This window comes from Pelmatolapia mariae, linkage group LG16_19 (genome assembly GCF_036321145.2).
Source record: "Pelmatolapia mariae isolate MD_Pm_ZW linkage group LG16_19, Pm_UMD_F_2, whole genome shotgun sequence".
Taxonomy (NCBI): Eukaryota; Metazoa; Chordata; class Actinopteri; order Cichliformes; family Cichlidae; genus Pelmatolapia; species Pelmatolapia mariae.
The window spans coordinates 35,510,957-35,531,578 of record NC_086241.1 but is presented as its reverse complement, the minus strand read 5'-3'; the positions used below and the strand labels follow the sequence as shown (position 1 = coordinate 35,531,578).

General features: G+C 43.3%; 1 protein-coding gene across 3 annotated transcripts in view; it reads left to right on the top strand.

Annotated features, from left to right (window-relative positions):
• kalrna (kalirin RhoGEF kinase a) overlaps positions 1–20,622 on the top strand; it is a 166,711-nt gene that overhangs the window by 103,545 nt on the left and 42,544 nt on the right. For all 3 annotated transcript variants that reach the window (XM_063499855.1, XM_063499854.1, XM_063499853.1), the window contains exons 39-40: positions 15,859–15,937; positions 16,408–16,575. In XM_063499855.1, coding sequence (XP_063355925.1) covers positions 15,859–15,937; positions 16,408–16,575 — 247 coding nt within the window. The remainder of the gene's footprint in view (positions 1–15,858; positions 15,938–16,407; positions 16,576–20,622) is intronic.

The window sequence follows — 20,622 nt, the reverse complement described above, 5'->3', positions numbered from 1 at the left end:
AACAATGCTGCCAGAAAAACAATCAGTTGTGAAAGCCCTTTTCAGGTTGTGTGCAGGCACCTGCACGGACACCTCCTACCAGACAGCCTCTGACATCAAAGTAAGACCTTTTGTGTTGTTGCTTTAACTGTATGAAGGTGCAGCCGTAACTGGAAGGAATCCAGATCTTATCTTATCGCTGTTTTTCACATTCTTATGTTTAACTTGTTCAGTTACTCGGAGCCCATAGTCACAAACACTCAGACGCACACTGAGGACGGACACTTGGCTCCAAACTGTTTTCACTCTGTGCACTGATGACATCACATTCGCTGCAGCTCAGTTTTATATGTCTGGCTCTTATGGTTGTCGGCAATAATTAAGCACAGGATCACAAGATCAACTGCACAGATAGATGATAAAGTCTCATTTCCGTCTGTGTCAGTCGCAGCAGGAGGTGGAGGTGTGTAGAGAAGGAATCACTTTGACAAGTAGGGTGTGTTCTTACACGTTCACTGCCAGAAACAACTTTGACCTCTTGAGCCTTTCCTCTGCTACGAGTTCTCCATCTTGAGAGCTTTTTAGGCAGGACTTTGTCTTTATCCTAAAGGCAGTTTGTTTTTGACTTCATCACTAGGATGAGCTCCTTATATGAGGAAGCTCAGTGAATATGAGCAAACAATCAAAAGGGCATAAACGTAGACATTTTAATATGAGTTTGGTGCGATTCTTGTATTGGCTGTTTGTCAGCTGCTTGGATTTGACCAGTTCTATCACATATATTCACACTGCTACACACACATACACACACACACACTTGCACACATGGAAAACCTGACACAGATGTCAGTCATGGCCTCCTGCTGTAGAGTTACATAGTGTGTCCTTTTCACAATGCAGCCCTCACGCCTACACGCTGGCTCGCCTCTAAATGTCAGCAGTACACACAGAATCACACCAGACTCTTGGTTTGTCTGAAACATGCGTCCACACTGTGCATGTATACAGCATAAACACCACAGGCAGCTATGCTCTGACCCCACATGTGTTTTTTACATGTGTGTGCACCCCACCTCTTTCTGTCCAATGAAAACATCATAATGAATTTTTCCAGTCCTTTCTGAGTGTGGGTGTGTTGTTGCTCTGCTCTGGTTTATTGTTTCTAGGATTTAGAAAACTCCAGCTTGCCTATTTTTGGAGCCTCCTCTGCTGTTTTCCAAAAAAACCAAACCTCAGAAGTAAAAAAGCTTTTGTCCTGCAGTTTGCTCTGATTTATTTGACAGGCAACAGCTTCAACCGTGAGAGTCACATGTTTTTATTTCTGGTTCCTGAGTCTTTACATTGAGCTCTTTTGTAATATGATGGTAAAATAGGGACAGTGCTGTGAGTTTTCATGCTAATGATGCTAATGTCCTTTGCTTAGAGCTGTTTGTCTTTTCTTGCAGTGCATGATTGTAGTTGCTGGACGAGTATTTTCCCCACAAGCACAATGAAACATTGTTTTTTTGCTCATGTGCCAAGGCTGATGCTGTAATCATTTGTTGTGTTCCCATGGCTCTGCTGACCCGCAGGGATTTATTATCATACAAGTGCACCAATCCCTTGTGTATCTTGGAGACAACTTTATTAAATCAATGATCTGAGCATGTTTGTTCAGTACAGCAGTCGTTCTTAATGTGTACTTATTGGTTCTCTCAAACTTCTACATCAGCAATCTGAAGCACTAAAATGTTCTCAAATCAAATTTCATTACTTCATAGTCAATATGTAAAATGTGACTGAATTCATTAGAAAAGGTGCAGCTTCTTAGAATCTGTCACTCAGGCAGGCAAGGCCATGCTACGTTTTTCTTTGGAAACTATTTTTGCAGTTTTTTAAATATTCAGTCAATCACGCAAGGAAGAGCATGCAAGTGAACGACTGTCAGCAAGAAGTAGTGTCCCTAGCATGAGTCTGTTCATTACTCAGCACAGTTTCTGCCACCTACTGACCAAAATCAAAATTGTGCCATTTCCAAACAGATATCGCGCTCTATGTCAGTGTTTCCCAACCACTGGGCCGCGGCACATAGGTGTGCCGTTAGAAATGATCAGGTGAGCCGTGGAAGATTATCTGGTTCCACCTGATTAGTGCTTTAAGCAACCGGCGTGAGTAACGGGCAGAACAGTTACATTCTCTTCCACTAGAGGGCAGTACAACTACCTGCTCTAATTAAATGGGTTGCCAAATGCCAGTAAAACAGAAGAAGACACAGAAGACATTACATAATAGTCATAGACAGTGCAGCACGTAAGAGCAATAGATAAATATTGGAAAAGATAAAGCAGTCAGTCTGACCTGGTCCTGGAGAAAACTCCAACCCAGATGAAGGCCCTAGCATGAGCAGTGGTCAGAAGAAAGGAAAAAAGGTAACTGGGGACAAACCGAGCCAATCCCGCTATGCCTGGTGCGCAGGAACAAATTATCAATATGTTTTTTGGGACATTTTTGTTTGGTGGTGTGTCGTGTGAATTTTCTATGTGCGTGGCTCTAAAAGGTTGGGAAACACTGCTCTATGTAAAGGGTTGTAAACTCTACCGTGTGGTATTGGATTTTCACTCTCATGTACGTCCTCAAACCTGACTGATCGTTGGCAGTCAGCAGCTGTGTGCAGTCTGTAAACAGTTCAGCAAACTGTCACAGACATTTTTAAGTTAATTGATTTTGGCAAATAAGGTCATCAGACTTTGCCGATGCACTTACATACAAGTTTCTGAGAGTTAACAGCCTGTGTGATGGCGGCTCAGAGGACAACAGCTTCAAGCAGTTTAATAGTGGTCGTAGTGAACAAGTCTCAGTTTCAACTGTGAAGAGAAGACTTCGAGCTGCAGGTTTGACAGGACGAGCTGCAGCAAGAAAGCCAGACGTCAGAATGAGACAAAGAGGCTTATTGAAACAGCGACACTGGACTACTGAAGACTGGAAGAAGGTATTATGGACTGATGAATCAAAACTTGAAATCTTTGGTTCATCATGCAGGATCTTTGTACGCCATCAAGAAGGTGAAAGGACAGTTCCACAGTGTGTGGCATCAACTTCAAACATGGAGGAGGAAGTGTGATGGTCTGGGGCTGTTTGCTGATCCAGGGTCGGTGACTGAACCTAAACAGCTACCACAGCATTCTGCAGGACCATGCAGTACCCTCTGGTAGTTGGTCAGGGCTTCATCCTACAGCAGGATAATGACCCAAAACATGAGTCCAAGCTGTGCCAGAACTACCTCAGGAAAAAGAACAAGATGGTGAGCTTGCAAACATGGAGTGTCCAGCACAGTCTCCAGACTTAAACCCCATCAAGCTGGTTTGAACTGGACAGAAGAGTGAAAGCAAAGCAACTACAAGGTCCACATTTATGGGAACTTCTGCTACAGATATGGGAGAAGATTAGATTTCTGTTGTAGACAAAATGCCACGACTGTGTTCAGCTGTTATATCTGCCAAAGAAGGCTACTGATGAGTCAAAGGTTAGAATACATTTTGGTCTAAAATTAAATCTAAATTTATTCCGTGGTTTCTTTTTTAACTGCAGTTGTTTATTTGTACTATGCTTTCATTTCAGAGTGCAATGAGACAAACTGGATAATATTCAATAAAAAACTGGAAACACTGGGGTGTTCCCAACCTTTTGACCGAAGTCTGTTATTACAATCTTAAAATGACGTCAGCATCTTTTATAGGAAGATTTAACTTCAGGTGTAGTGATGAGTTATGAGTCACTGCTATTTGTGTGAATCCTGTTTCTCTTTAAACTTTATTGTGTGTAATATCTCTTTTATACTTTTTGAGATATTAAGCTTTTTATGCCATTTTTTGGCCCATTTTGCTGAATGGGACCACATTATCAGTGCAATCACCAGTTTAGTTTGCCGGGCTGAGCCATGTTTTAGCTCAGTGAGATGAGCAGCCGTTCTCAGAGCGCGAGGCCCGGGTTCAAATCCTGCTTATGGCAACATTTTTTTCAGTTAACAGTAAAACTTTTTTAACTCTTTACAACACAAATTTCAGCTTCTTCACGCCTTTTCAGCATAATTTTCGGTTTTTTCAGCTGTTTTCAGCAGAAATTCTGCTGATTCACCTCTTTTCAGCAGAATTTTCAGTTTCTTCATCTCTTTTTAGCAGAAAGTTCAGCTTTTTCACCTGTTTTCAGCACAAATCTCAGTCTCTTCTGCTCTTTTCAATAGAATTTTTAGCATCTTCACCTCTTTTCAGGACAATTTTCAGTTTCATCTCTTTTCAGTCACCTGAGAACCAGTTTGGCTCAGTGAGATGAGCAGCCGCCTTGAGACCAGGTGGCGCAGGTTCAAATCCTACATGTGGCTCTTGCTGCACATCTTCCCTCCTCGCGCTCTCCCTGCTTTCTTGACCCTGTTCACTGTACCCTTTCAAATAACGCAGGTTTCAGCAAAGACTTCAGTTTCTACAAAGTGTTTTCAGCAGATAGTTCTCCTTCTGCTGTTTTCAGATTCCACTACACGGCATTCACACGGCATTCACACTGCATTTTCGCAGGAAATGCAACTTTTTCTAGTTTGATTTGGATTTGTAAAGCTCACTTCAGTCAGACAGACGAGGGTACAGGACATGTGAAAGCCTCGCCCAAGCACAGGAATGCCAGGCTGCTCAGGGTTGTAAAAGTGCTAGAAAAATTCCATATAAGTATATAACAGTACTGAAAGGGACTAAAAAGAGAGAGCCAATTTCTCCTATATTGGCTTCTTTCTCTGGCTCCCTGTTGAATCTGGAAAGGATTTAAAATCTGACTTGTCCATTGTCTTGAATGATCAGGGCCGTGTTATCTTAAAGACCTCATATTACCACAATAGAGCACCTCGCTCTCACACTGTTGATGTATTTGTGGTTCCTAGAGTAGAGTAGCAGAGCCTTCAGCTTTCAGACTCTTCTGTGGAAACAGCTAACGCTTTGATCTACTTTAAGATTAGGCTTCAAACTTTCCTTTTGCCACCAGATTTGTTTAAACACATAATAACAAACTGGCACGTATGTTCACATTCAGCACACTGACAGATTAACTGAGGTGGAGGGGGCCTGTCAGGCTTCTCTTAGGACAGCTTGGCTCCTTATTGTTCCTGTGACACCTACACCATGGGTCTGTCACTCCCCACTCATCATGTATGGAAGCTTGTAAGGGATTGCTCTGTCATATTTATACTGTTTGTTTGTTTTAAATGAAGACTTAATGCTGAACAAAGGCAGCCCAAACCACAGTTTAACACAGCCATGCTGTCTTTGTTGGTTAAACACAGCCTCACCAGTTTGATGTGATGGGTATCATGACAGTAGTTTTTAACTTTCTGTGGTAAGCTTGGGTTTCTTCTTCTGTGGCTCATTTAAAAAGGGACTTCTCATGGGTCTAAGGAACCTCTTGTAAGTATCGCAGTTGGTTGCGTCGTTTAGTTCTAACAAACTGTCAGTGTCACAAATCTAAGGTTGGAAATTGTAGGTTTGCAAACAATAGTCATAATTATTTTTTTCCTTTTATCCATAAATTGAGCTGATTTTTTTCTAACATTGATTTTGTGTGAAACGGTCATTTGATTCATTTTAACTTGGTTATCTGAGTTACATGTATCTAGTTTGAGCGAGGTCATCTCTGTAATCACATCTCTAACATCGTGGTATATAAGTCAGTCTCTTGAGTCTTTCTGTGATGTTTCTTTGATATAGTGAGTCACTGTGGGTTTAGTCTTTGTTATTTAAAGCATTGTTCCAGCGGTTGATGACTTGGTCTTCACTGCTCCACTGTTCCTGCCCTATAAGTCAGAGCATGGATACTTTTTTATCCTGAACTTTTACTTTAATTGAACATTGTTCTCATTTCTAAGCCAGGCGCAGTAATGCTTACTCACAGTCTGCACATGCAGAGATGAATATATCTTTGGACTTTATGGACTCATCAGCGTACATAAAATCCACTGACAGAATAACAACCCTCATGACCCGCCTGATGGCGGGAGATTTGACCTGGGCTGGGTTATCATAGGAAGTGTACGCCTTGGCAGTGCGCATGAACCAATCAGTGCCTACTACACAAACACCTCAGAACAGAATCATCCTCCTCTTTGATCCATGTATGCTGCATGAAGACCCAAACAACAGTTGGATGGGCCCCTTAATAATAACAGTGATAATAGTAATAGAGACAATAGTGAGCATAGAGGCATACTAGCATACAGCTCACTGCATAGCTGCTAGCACAGTTATTGATCTTCAGTGTCTGGAGTGCCACAAGTAAAATTACACTTCACAATTACCCCGGGTCACTCTCAGGAGCTCAGTGAATTCCAGTGTGGTACCGAGCCAGGATGCAACCTGTGCAACAACTCTACTAAATATTCCACAGTTAACTGTAACTGGTATTATAACAAAGTGGAATGGACTGAGAATGACACCATTTCAACCACAAAGTGATTGGCTGCATAAAATCATGGTCAGTGGGCGCTGAGGTGCATAGTGCTCAGAGATCTGACTTTCTGCAGACTCGTAACCTCCAAACTTCAGAGAAGCTTGAGAGTGGTGTGCAGAGAGCTCCATGGACTGGCTCTCTGTGGCTGAGCAGCTGCATCCAAGATTTCCATACCAGCTATCAGATGCAGTGATCTAAAGCACACCAGCACTATGCTTGGCCCTCAGTTCCGCTGAAAGGAACTCTTACAATTCAATTCAGACAATTTGATGCTCCCAGTTTTGGGAGAAGTGTTTGGGAATGCCCCTTCCTGTCCCAGCATGACTGTGCACCAGTGCACAAAGCAAAGTCCATGAAGACACTCCCTGGTACTATCAAAATCCTTCTAGACACGTCTTGAAATGCTTCTGGACTGTTTTAATATATAATCAAAATATAAAATTGTAAATGTATAAAATGTCTATAAAAGTTGGACTAGATCACTTGGTAAGGATGCTCTTCCTCACCAGCAACTGTTTACACGTGTTCTCATGAATCGAATGCATTCACTGTCACACTCAGACTGAAGCCTCACAGCAGCCATCTGCTGATCATATGACTGTGGTGTCACACACTCATCTGCATGTGCTCTCTAACCACTCCCCACACACGCTCGCTGGCACACGCACACGCGTGCACGCACGGGCACACACACACACACACACACACACACGTGCGCGCGTGCTCGCACGGGCACACACACACACGCGCGTGCTCGCACGGGCACACACACATGCACTACAAGTCCTGCAACTGACTATTTTACTGCTTCACTAGATTACAGGAAGTGGAGAAATGTGAACGCAGTGACACACACACACACACACACACACACACCAAGCTGAGTGGCATTCCCATCAAACACAAAGCTATGGCTGTCTAGAGAGAGAGAGACAGAGAGAGAGAGAGGGAGGGCGTGTTCACGGACACAAGTGAGTGAGTTGTTGAAGACGGTGAGAGCGACAGAGTCAGAGGGAGACGCACGAGCAGAGGTCGACATGCCAAAGTGGATGAACTTTAAACTCTTCAAAGACAGCAGCAGAGTGAGTACAAAGAGCTGGACGATGTCATTGTCCTGGTCAGAGTGAACACTGTGATCATCCTGCTGCTGTACTGTCACACTGTGCCTGGGAGTAGCTCTGGCAGGTTCTGCTCAAGTGTTTGTTAACTTTGCACAATCTGAGTCAGGATGCAGTGAACTACAGTGCAGACTGGTTAGGGTCATTTTCTGTGTGCAGAGCTGGTTTTGCTGTTTTTTCCCCACCTGCATGTTTGTGATGCAGGTGGAAACACTGGAGGAAAAAGCTGCTGTGGGGAGCATTAATGCTACAGACTGTATATAAATGATGGACAAAGCCACAGTGATGTCACTGAAGCTTTTATTAGTGCTTATTAGCAGACTGCTTAAATACCTGAGAGGACTGGATCACTGACTCCGGTTAGCCGAAACAAACTAGCTGTGTGTCTGTCGATAAACTGGCCTACATCAATAACAATTCTTCTTCTTCTATTGCTAATATTGTTATCATCTCATTAATAGCACCACATGGATTAGTTACAGTTATGCCAGTTTAACATGGGGCTCTATGGAGAGTGGCACGTCTGCAGTGACTTCTTTCCCAGCTTGTGAAAAACATCTTGTTGAGGATTTACGGATTCACCTCGTCTGTTCTGACTTTAGCGTCGGTAGAATCAAGTGTTAAGTTCTGTCTGTTCTTCCTTCATTATTGTAGTGTGGACATGCAGCGTGCCATTTCAAAGTCCTGCAGCTTGAATGTGTAGCAGATTGTATGAGCTGGTTCAGATGGTGACCAGATCCTGCTCACTTTCACTTAGTGTTGCAAAGGTTCACTGCAGAAGCAAATATGTGTAAGGAGGGAGATTAATGGTTAAACAGGGTGTGTGAGTGTTTGTGCAGCAGGCTGACGGGGAGGAAATGGACCATTAGCTGCTACGTAGAGACAGGATAAATAAAAAAGTGAGCGTCCAGACTGATTGGGAGTGCAGACCAGTGGCTCAGAATAAACAGTGTAAACACACTCGTGGGCTCAGTCCCTTATTTAACTTCTTAACTACATCTGTGCTAAGCTGTTGTTTAGAGAGGGAAAAAATGACTATTTTAACGTCCTGACTCAGTGTGCTGCTACACTCGGTCATGCTGATGTTTTTCCTCGCTGCACAGTGCTGGAACAGTAAATAACAGGCGAGGTTTGGTATGAACTTTGGTTTCAGAGTCATGGTTCAGCACAGCGACGAAACCAAAGAAATGCATCAAAACATTTTTGTTTTCTTTTCTTTTTTGGAAATATGAAGACCGCGTGTGGGAGCCAGGACGGGGATAAAAACGTCTTTTCTCACAGCGGAACTTTTTAGACTGATTTTCCTGTTTGTTTACAGCCGCCAGTACAATGGTTGACTGGTCCTGCTGGTTTCAGTGATGCGGTTCTGCTTCCACAACACCACCTTGGCCAGTTGGAGATTTCAGTGGTGATTTGAGTGGGCATCTAATGTGTGCTTGTTTAAACTGCTTCTGGTCATAACAAAACGAGCCAATCAGACTGTTTCTTCTGCTTTAAGTAAGCGACCGTCCCAGCCTCGGGATGGCACAGAACGTCCCCCGCCCGACTTGTCACTTGTGGTTCAGCCCATACAATTTGTCTCTGGTCATTATTCAAACTGTGTCAAGGAGGCAAACAAGCGCACAATAATTGGCAGGGCATGCTAGCAAGTGTGGCAATTATGTTTGAGTCTTATCCTGTCAGCCTGTTACCAGCCCAGTTTGAAGTGTTTAATCAATCTAACCATCCAAGTGGACACAAAGCTGCTGCTCCACCTTGCTCCTTGGACAGTTTTGCTTGTGAAATGTTCCTTTTGTTGTGTTATGTTTTCTTTTTGCTGTGGGTCAGGCTTCTCTCTTCTAACAGTTTCACCCCGATGCAAACTTGGTTCCTTATATAAAGAAAATCAACGTGCAGCAGGATGCAGACTGCAAATAATGTGCACACATCCAATGTAATCTGTAGCTCTAAATCACAACAGCAGCTGCCTCGCGGTGCTGGTATGCACATTTCAGGAACAGGCTAGTAGTCTGCATATGTTCATTAAACACTTCTGTGAATATATTAGTGTTTGATGCACATTTCATGGAATGACAGTAATAATAATAGTTGCTTTGTCTGTTTCCATGAAATTGCATCGCCTCTGGACTTTTATTTAATTTTCCATTCAGCACAGATCAGTGTGACGCTTACAGAAGACTGATAACAAATCTATGAATAATCACACAGAGAAATGAAGGGTCACTTCATTTGTCTCATTTATTTCCTCAGCTGTGAATCAAGTAGGAGCTGCTGTTTCAGACCCTAAAAGTTACAACTTCAGCACCGACTTACTCGCCGTATAAAAACGGAACGACGACTAAATACATTTCCAGAGTTTATGAGGACAAATTACCCGAAGAGTGCACCCTGGTGTTCAGACCTCAGCCTTGGTTGTATACATGTCTGTTCAGAGCTTTGCTGACATAGAAGTGTGTTTGCTGCCTGCAGTCTGGCACTCGGGATTGTTCACAGCTTCCACTCGTGGAACAAACTGTGTGTAGTGAAGCAGTGTGTCTTAGCGAGGTGTGTGTCTGAAATGCATGTATCTGCAGGCTGCTGCGCAAACACAGTGTTGCACGAGTATGTTTGGATCAGCTGAGTTTGCTCAGTGTCATAAAAATGAGCAGCAGATGTGTCTCAGCAGCTCCAGCTTGACTGCTCTGTGCTGCAGTCGGATGCTGCAGTGTAAGGATGTTTCAGGAAATCTTGCTAATAAGTTGCATATGAGGTTCATAAGTGATTCCTTGGAGATGGGATTAGTGGTCCCTGCCAGTCCAGAATCTTTGCCCATATATTAGTTGTCAGTGTCACTCTTCTTGGTCTGCGTGTGATTCAGTTCTCATCAGCACCTGGAAGCTGCTGCAGCACTGAAACCTTTACAGAAACTTATGTCTGAGTGAAGGACGAATTCAAGTCGTATGATCTCAAAAACAGCAGCCTGCTTTTTTAAAAATGATTTATTGTTTGTTTGTTTGTTTTTTCATTTTTCACCCTCCTTTTCAGTTTTACTGTTAATGCCATAAACGAGCATTAACAGTGATTATTTTCTGCTTTAGAAAATAACCTGTTCAATCCACTGTGATTGTTTAACAGAGATTCGCTTGATGGCCTGAAAGTAATTTTTTAGAATGAAAACAGAGAAAAACGACTGCTTATATGTAGGGATGGGTATCGAAAACCGGTTCTTGTTGAGAACCGGTTCCCACTGTTTCAATTCCTTGGAATTGTTTGCCATTTTTGCAAACGATTCCCTTATCGATTCCAGTCGCCCCGAATGACGTCACCACGTTGCGGAGCGTCATTTACCTGGCAGGAAACATGGCGGCTCAAACGCTCAAAAGTTTGGTCATACTTTACGAGAACGGATGACAACAGGGCAACTTGCAATACTTGCAAAGTAGATATTTCATTTAAGGGAGGAAACACTACGAATATGCAAAAGCATTTGCTCACAAAACACGCGATGACCTCAAATGAATGTTGTGTTTTTAATTCTGCTCCTGACTCGTGAATCTCAACCCAGCGATCTGCCTTATTACAAAACCTGCCATTACTGTGCTGCATTTAGGTGACCATGATGAGAGAGACAGAGTCTGGCTGGCTCACATGCTGGCAGTTCTCGCTGCAGTCTACCGGTAGCGTCTCCTTTCAGGCCAGGATAGACGAATGTCACCGAGCAGTGACTAAGTTTGTGGTCAAAGGCTTGCACCCATTTGCCACAGCAGATGCCCCCGATTTTCGGTAAGTGAATGTGTTTAATTGTAGGCAGGGACAATACTGGATATTCTTGTGTAATTGCTACAGAATAATTTATGTTATACTTTGTTATTGCTACAGAAGAATATTTATTTTATTGTTTTACATTTACAATTTTTTTTCCCGGGGACCCTGTGACACCCCATTGAAGAGCCGTAGGCTGTGGATCTCTTAAGATCTCACTGTTGGGTTTGTAAGGCCATCTTACTCCTAAATTTCTATCTTGTTCAAAGAGAAGATATAAAACAAAGTTCTAAGCTAATCGACCTTAGTGTTCTCCTTTTTTTTAAAAAGAATCGATAAAGAATCGAATCGTTAAAAAGAATCGAAAATGGAATCGGAATCGTGAAAATCTTATCAATACCCATCCCTACTTATATGTGCAGGGCTGTTTTCAGAAGGGGAAACTCAGATTTGATCAGTGCTGACCAAATACCAGGACGACTCCTGGGACAGTCGTCACTTTGGTGAACGAGCAGCGGGGGGGGAACAGGACCGTGGTGTGTTCAGTGTTTCGGGCTGGTTTGATTATAAAGGGAACCAATCTTCATTTCTACCTTTAAGATATTTTTGTTTATTTGTTTTATTAACAGCACATTTAGTACTAAATGTCTTTTAGTGAATGAGAATTTCAACAACTCTGTTGTGCTTAAGCTAGGAAAGGTATCTGTGAAGGACCCAGCAGCTGTCTGTTCTCATGTTTGACTCCTGCTCAGCTGCTGACGATGGAGGACTTTTCTGCACGCAGGATATTTTTCATCTACCGCTGACGTAAAAAAAGAAAGTCTTCAGTGTCCTGATGAATGTGGTGAAAGTTTCCTGTTTACACACAACAGGTTCCATTTGTTTTGCTCGTCGCTTTAACGCCGTCTTCCTCTTCTTGAACATATGATCATCACAAGCTGGCGCGTGCGTGCATGTGCGTATTCAGTGCACAGGGAGAGGTCATATGACAGATAGCATCAGCGATGAAGGCACACGCTAAAACACAGACTTTTTTCATTGCTGCTACTGGATGAGAACACTAAATTGTTAGTATTTGATGATGTTTATATATATAGTTTGTATTCTCAGACAGACGTCTGTTTTACTTATAAGACTGAGAGTAAAACCGAGGAATTCCAAAACCAACAGAAAAGCTGCAACACTGTAAGAAATGAACTAAATCCTTTATTTCACGCGTTTTTCACACACGCATGACAGAGGGGCAAATTTAAAGACTTTAAGTTGACATTAAATGTGCAAAACAAAGTGATGCAAAAGCATCTTTTTTATTTCTAACATGTAAAATCTCCAGTTCCTGCTGGTCTTTGATTAAACTCAGTTGTAAACCTCTACCTTCACACTTCCAGTGCCTTCTATGTGACAAGTGGCAGGCTGGAGCAAATAAAATAAGCAAATAACATTTTTCAAGTATGATCATAGCCTGTGTGTGTGTGTGTGTGTGTGCGCGCGTGTGTGCGTGCGTGTGTGCGTGCGTGCGTGCGTGCGTGCGTGCGTGCGTGTGTGTGTGTGTGTGTGTGACAGACCATCTGTCAGGTATAAATTCACCTGTACGGTTATAGAAACAGGGTCCTTGTTGCTAGGAGATATTTATCCCAGCTGGTTGCTCACATTAGCACACGGTCCCTGACATTTTCCAAAGCAGACGAGGTGACGAGCAGCAGAAAACACTCGCTTGAATATTGTAAAGATTTCAATGAATAGGTATCACAGTGAAACTTTACCAGTTCATTAAAAAAAGTTCATGTTAATTTTCTGAAAATTGTATTTAAATGTAAAAATGATGTTAATTCAGATTGTGCCGCAGCATAATCTGAATTAATGGAGAGTTCCTCTCACAGGTATGCCCTCCACGAGGGGCCATTCTGTTCCGCTTATCCATTTAAGGTCACAGGCGGCTGAAGGGCCTCCAGTAGGGGCCCCTGGTACTGGCCCCTTCTCATATACCACTTTGCCATGGGAGACGCTTCCATGGGCTGTTGTTGCAAACAACACAGTTCCCATAATTGCAATGTTGGATAAATCACTCCACTACACGTGGGTCTGGATCTCTGAACAGTGCTGCTGCTCGTTTGCAATGAGAAGAGTCTGCTGAAGTGGCTCCAGCTTCTGATTCAGGTGTTTCACAGAAGCTTCAGTTTAGATGTTTCCTGAGCACGCCCAAACAAGAGCAGACTCACTGATGACATCTTCATCAAGCCGTGTGACCCTGTGACCCCCCCCAGAATACACTGTGAGATGTGCAGAGGAATAGAAGGTCCTGCAGTAGCTGACAGTTGTGTTAAACCGATTAACATTAAGAATAACTTTTAATTGTACTGCCGACACAAACTGATGTCAGTATAGCCGTGCATCCCTTCTACTCGCTGCAGCACAGTGCAGGCAAGCTCAGAACAGGAAACGTGGCTGTAACAGAGCTGCTTTCTTTCTTTGATTGCCTCGTAGTTTGCTGAAGCTTCATCTGTTCCTGCTGTTGCAGCAGTTTCATTAAACACAGCTATAATGGAGGATTCTTGTTGTTGTTTGTTTTTGCTGTTTTCTGTCGAATTTTAGCGCCTCGAGCTTCAGCTCCTCCATCTGTATGTCCAAGTATGTACAGCAGGATAAGGTGATGTGTGAGTGTGAAAGTGCTTTGAGTTCAGTGCAATAGAACAAAGTAGAGTAGAAAAGCCTTTGATTGTCATTGTGCATGTACAACAAAACTGCAACAAAACCAGCTGTGCAGGAATAGAAACAGCAGGACATCAAGCATAAATACCAGAGAAGGGGTATATACAACAAAAGGATTACCCTCTGTGCAGGGAGCACGCCCTGAGCTGGGACCAGTGGAAGGCCAGCACCAGCTACTGGTCCAGGTTGTTGTTCCTCAGTACATGGAGGAAGTGCAACCAGGGTGGTGTAATGTGGGTCCAGGTGAGCTCAGCCCAGAAACCTGAAAGTGGAGACCGCTCTCCATCTGAGTAGCAGTCAAGTCCATTTAACCTTGTAAAGTTTTAAGGAATCAAATATTCTTGAACTTTTCCCCCATAAAGCTAAGATTTTTCTCGCCCGTACTCTTAATGATGAGTTTTGCCACCTTGAAGTATATCAATAATGACAGTTTCACTAAATTCTGATGTGCACCTAGAAGCAGGTCAGAGATATGACGAGGGTTCCCCCTCCTAGTAGGCGTCCATTTGGGAAAGAGTTAAATCAGTGTGTGACGTATAAATGATGAACATTTCAGCAGTGGCAGAAGAAATACTGGAAACGTTGGTGAATATAAGAGTATCTGATTCAAGTAACAAGACAAACATGTTAATTTTGATAAAATGATGGTGGCACACGGAGGGAGGAGAGCCATGCCTGGGTTTGAACCCTGACCTTCTTACTGTGCAAGGGGTCAGTTTTGACCAGTGTTAGCAGCGTTAACCTCTAAACGACTATGTTCACACTGAGTTGGATTTTGGGTTCTATACTGTACAATTAGTTTTAAAAAACAAAACCAGATGGCATTGATCAGATTGATTTTAGCTGTCTGTTCATGAGCAGGTTTCAGTTCAGTAGTGGACGTTTAATCGAGGAGCAGTTCGTCTTCCATTTATGGTATGTTGCAGCACGTCGCCAGCATGACGTCAGCTTCATGAAGCTGCTGCAATAATCTGGTTTGGGAACACTTTATGGCTCCAATTGTGGATGACTTTGCTGTTATTTATTAACTTTGATAACACAACCATTGCGTGATGTTGGTAGTTGATTCAGAATTTGCTCACACAGTTATGATACACTGAGTCTATCAATGAGTCATTCCACAGTTTGGTCCAGTTCATTCAGGTCGCTGCTTTTAGTTTTTAGTCTTATTTCATTTTGAGGTTTTGTTTCAGTCCACTTTAGTTTAGTTGGTCTCTACAAACAACAGAAACTAAACATGAAGGTATTTCCTGTGTGTTTATATTTGATTTCAGTTCTGTGAGTGCTCAGTATGGGCTGGTCTTTGTCTTTGAGTTTTAACTAGAATAACCTTGGTTCAGGTTTTTACTCTGAAACGTGTGAAAACATAGACCAGTAGTTTCACCTTGTTCCTGATTTTTGTGCACATTCTGTGCAGTCTATTCTACACCTCCCAATAATAAACAGAAAGGAGAATCTTCCCTTTTCTCACACCAAAAACTGATGTTAGCCTTGAACTTGCATGACTTTCTCTCTGCATGTAAAGAAGAAAGATCAGGACTGGATGTGGTTGTCCTGGTTTTTCCTGTTTCTTCAGCCCTGAATTCCAGTTCACGAGCATTAAGTCTACCTTTTAGCCTCTTGCTGTTTCTGGTGTAAACAGGGACTGATGCTGGTCCTGGCTCGGGGTTGGATTACGTTTCTCTTTCTCTGCCACCAGCAGCAAATTCTTCAGAAGCTTAAATGCAGATAAGATGACTGAAAGTGAAAACTGTGAACAGAGCGTGTGTTTTGAACACACAGCTCAGTTTGAAGCTTGATTGTTAAACTGCTGATGATCTGACGTGTGACACATGTCGTCTGTTTGCAGCTCTCCGGTGGATGTGAGCTGACTGTCGTTCTCCAGGACTTTGCAGCAGGATGCAGCACAGAGATGTCTGTCAGCACAGGTGTGTTTTGCTTATTCATACATAGATTTAATCCCCCACACTCAGAGCTCACGTGTCTTAAAGCACAAACTTTATATATAACACGCACAGATCCACATAACACATTTCCTAATGAGCTCTTGCTGGGATGAGAGTCTGTTATTCAGCATTCACTGTGGTAAAAGCTCTGCGCAGTTATTTTAATATGTAAAGGAAACACTCAGTCACAGCTGTATGGTTATGGTTTAGAAGACTCTTTTATTTTAGTCCAACCATCAGTGAAAAAAATAAACTTCATCCTTTATTCAGTGACACTTAAAACCAGAGATAAAGGCCTTAAGCTCCAACCACTGCTTCAGTTTTCAGGCATCTTTTAGGTTGAGCCTGCTAAATCCAAGTTTCTTTTTTTGTTTTATTTAACATTTAGTATTAAAATCTACGACCTGTCTTTGATACCTTGTAGTATAGTTTTTATCTTCTCCACTTTCCAGGTCAGACAGTGGAGCTGTTGGAGCGGCCCAGCGAGCGGCCCGGATGGTGTCTGGTCCGAACCACTGACCGCAGCCCACCGCAGGAGGGACTGGTTCCCACGTCTGTCCTCTGTGTTTCCCACTCACGTTCTAGTGTGGAGATGGACTGTTTCTTCAGTTCAGGGAAAGGTAGGAAGACGAGTCACATATCTTCGTATTCAATGCTCTTTGAGGAGGAACCAACACGAAGGGTAAAAATATGTCATTAAATATGCACTATAGGGTGATTAGCTTCTAAGCAGCCTTAAATCTCCTAATTATCCTTAATTCTTAATCTCTTACATCTCTTTATGCACTGTTTTTGTTATAGTACCTTTATATGTGAGTTCTGGTAACACTGTGGCGAAAGGAAAGAAAATCACAGTAAATTTAAAACAATGACATGTTACCATTCAGAGAAGTTATCTTCTTCACTCGTCTTTATATTGAACCAGGCTGACAGAAGCAGAGCTGGTCTGTGCTGACCTCTGCTGGTGAGATGAGGACATTAGTCATACTGCACAGAACTCCGTGTATGTGCTTTTGTTTTTGTTGGGCGAGGTGTGATGGGCTTTAGATGGCTCTAACAGATGGCTCTCACACATCCTGAGCCAGAGCACATGGAGGGAACGTGGAAAGTGTGGCTGTTAGTTGTGGAAAGTCACTCTGCTGTTTCTGACACCCTGTTTGGGGAAGTGTGCTCATTGACAAATTGTTTTTAGGGAGTGTAATTCAAACACGTTCCAAAACGTTGCCTTCTTACTGCGCGGTGCTCTTCATTTCACTGTTACTGCCATGTCTGAATTTGGAGTGTGTGCATTTATGATCCCAGGATGATCCTGGACGTGTAACGGCTCTAAAAGCGAAGCAAACATCTGTTTTGTCCTGCTGTAATGCACAGTGGCAGCCTGCCTGTTGGGACCCTGGCTGTTGTCTCGGCCTGCTGTGAACTTGAGCAGCAGTATCTGACAGAGACGAGATGACTGATAATGTGAATGATGAAATGATCCTATATCTCCATTAACTTTGCCAAGAACAAAGACGGTGAAATTTTGTGAACCGTGGGACGCAACATCAAAATTTGAAGAAGAGCTTGAAGAAGCTCTCCTGTGCTGACACATCCTGTCAGTTCAGGTGCAGCTTTCCATCCTTCCGCCTGCAGTCTGATGTCTGTCCTACAGAGGGAACAGTTGAGCTGCTCGAATGCCTTCTTCCTGCACCTGTCCCAGGTTATATCTGTGTGTGCTGAGGAGAAATGGGAGTAATGCACTGAGTCAAACACACACAGACACACTCACACACAGCAGTTTGGTTTCCTTCTATAACCGTCCTTCCTGACAGTATGTTTCCAGCTTTGCAGACATCACGGAGGAGGTTAGCTCTGCACTGTTGTCTCACTTGCACTCACACAGACACAGAATCAGCTGATTTGCCTGCTGCAGCCACAGTATTTCCTGCTTTCGAGAAAATGACAAGGGCGCTTTGTATTTGTGCGGAGCGATGCAAATTGGCCAACTGCAGCCGCTACACATGGAAATATAGCACACATTTAGGAGGCGCTCCCATCCAGGACGGTGGGGCTGACTTTTCCAGAGCAGGTCCAGACAAATATATCACAGAGAGAACCATCAGCCTCGCTCTGACTCCAATGCAGACTCCTCCTGTATCATGTGACTTAAACTGAACCTGTCTGGTTATATAATAAGAGAATTAAAAGCAGCCACAAGCTGATGGATTTGCCATTAACAATCGTCAATTTGTTAATAAATTAGTCAAAACTGCTCGTTAACGCTGTTTAAGTCCCGCCGAGCTGTTTCAAGCTTCCCTCTGTGTGTGTCTCGAGTCTTGTGACTGCTCTGTAAAGTAGGTCTCCTTGTCCTCTGAAAGTCTGTGAAGAAAGTGTGGGTTTAATGTTAACTGAATGGAAAGTCAGACCTGCTGGACATCAGAGGACCTAAGAGCTGCGACGCATCACATAAAAGACAGTTTTGGGGCACTTCTCCATTCCTGGAAAATTCCTTGAACTGATCTTAAACACTGAGTTCTCCTGAGAACTAATTTTGCCCTTAAGGACACTGTGAATGTCTAAGGTACCTAAGATTTTTACAACATTCATGAATGTGTCGTCCTGTGTCTGTCACACACAGAACGTGGGAACATTACAGTTTATATCTCTGTCACGTTGTCTTGATTATCTCCATTCTCTGAAAGCTTTTTGAAAATAATTAACTGGCACTTTCCAGCACTGCAGCATAGTTCCATTCTCTTTGCTTTTTGCTGCGTAGCGACAGTAGATATACAAGATGAACAAAATGGGACACTGCAGGGAAAAGGTGCTGGTGAAAGCACGTTATCTAGGCTAAGTGCGCGTGCTTTGTCTTACCTGCTGCTGCAGTGCACACACAGCAGGAAGCTGTTTACAGTCCTCTGCTCATTCAGATGCAGAGGGCCCATTAAGTAAGAGTCAGATCAGAAAATAAATTCAAGTTAATTTTAATAATAAAGTTGCTGGCTTGGCTCTAGCTGTGCCAGCAGCCTCTGCAGTTGTAATGATGAGTGCTGTCAGTGGACATACTGCCACACTGTAGGCACTGGGAAATGTAAAACACACGTCAGGAGTCAGTGGAACTTCTTCTGTCACTTAGGTACAAGGACATTTTGTTTTTTAGTATTACTTTGCTGCTGGTGAATGTTCACATACCAGGTAGCTGTCTCGTTTTTTTAAAGAGACGTTTTTGCTACATTGTTACAAATGAATCTTCTGACTGTGGCTGCAAACACTCCCTGTGTCACGTCTTTGTGGAGTCCCTGCCCTCCACAATGAGGAAGGTGCCCGCTCAAATAATTAACAGGGACTCGTATTCCTTTGAGCCAAAGCGTGTGGGAAGGGGAGGTAGAGGGAGAAACTGAACAACTTTGTCTGAGAGAGAGAGACAGAGAATGTATGCTCCGCCCCCATCTCCTCCTCCCACATTGCTAAAACTCTCTCTCTTTGCTGAATCTGGGCAGTGTGGACTCGAAACTCTTGAAATTCACACTCTTTGTCAGCCCAGGAACAAGCTGACGAACTGGTTAGCGACTGAGTCGGACGTACTGGAGGGAGGTGTGTCTGAGGTTGTGTGTGTGTGTGTGTGTGTGTGTGTGTGTGTGTGTGTGTGTGTGTAGGATGTGTGTGTGAGCAAGCATGAAGAGAGTCGGCCGTTGCTGTGGATGGGTCCTCTCCCGCTGCTGCTGCTGCTGCTACAACGGCACAGGTGCGACACAGACACACAACACTGGACTTCTGTGTGGCTACGGGAGTCTCACCGAACACTGGCTCGTGTTTTCTGTGACTTAGTTTTTTATACTGTGTTTGTGTGTGTGTGTGTGTGTGTGAGACAGATTAGTTGACTTTGACATATTTGAGTGACTGAATAAATCAGTCCTGTGGACAGATGAAGGAAATTTGTCTTTTTCAAATTTTGGGGCATCAGTGGAAACTCATTTGAATTGAAAATGAAGTGTGAAAAAGGAAGCCGTGTGTCAGCCAGGCAGAGTGTGTGAAAGGCCACTTTCTTTCTTGTCTGTCTGGAGAGTCAAATGTTCGATTGAGCAATCAGTGTGTCGCTGCACTGTGTGAGTGTGTGTGTGTGTGTGCATGAGGACACACTGTGGACTTTGGCCTAACAAGCCTTTGAGTTTCATGTTAAAAACTGTGTAGAGTGCACCGATTGGCATGTAGCTGAACTGGTCACACTAGTTTCAGTTCATTATTTTAACAGGTTTATAAGAACCTGTTTATACATGCCATCCAAATAATATGGGCGCATTACATCCCAGAGACACGGGGCCCTCTGCGGTCCACGGCCGTCTCAGTGGCTGCAGAGGGCCCCGTGTCTCAGTTTAACTGTTGAGGACACCAGAGTCTGAAAACTGTCTCATCTCATGTAAGGAAATGGGAAACTCCTACGCCATGTTTTTCCTGGGACACACAGGCACATACACACAAAGACACTTCCTCATTCACCGTGGAAATGCTAAATAATTGACTTCTGGGGTCTTAAAGTGATCCTGCGTCCTGTCTGTTGGCCATTAAACCTGAAAATGAGCAGGAAACGACTCTGATCCTCAGGGAAATACACACACACTCACACACACACACACACACACACACAGTCTCTGAGCAGAGATAATGGACAGAGGCAACATTATGCTGCT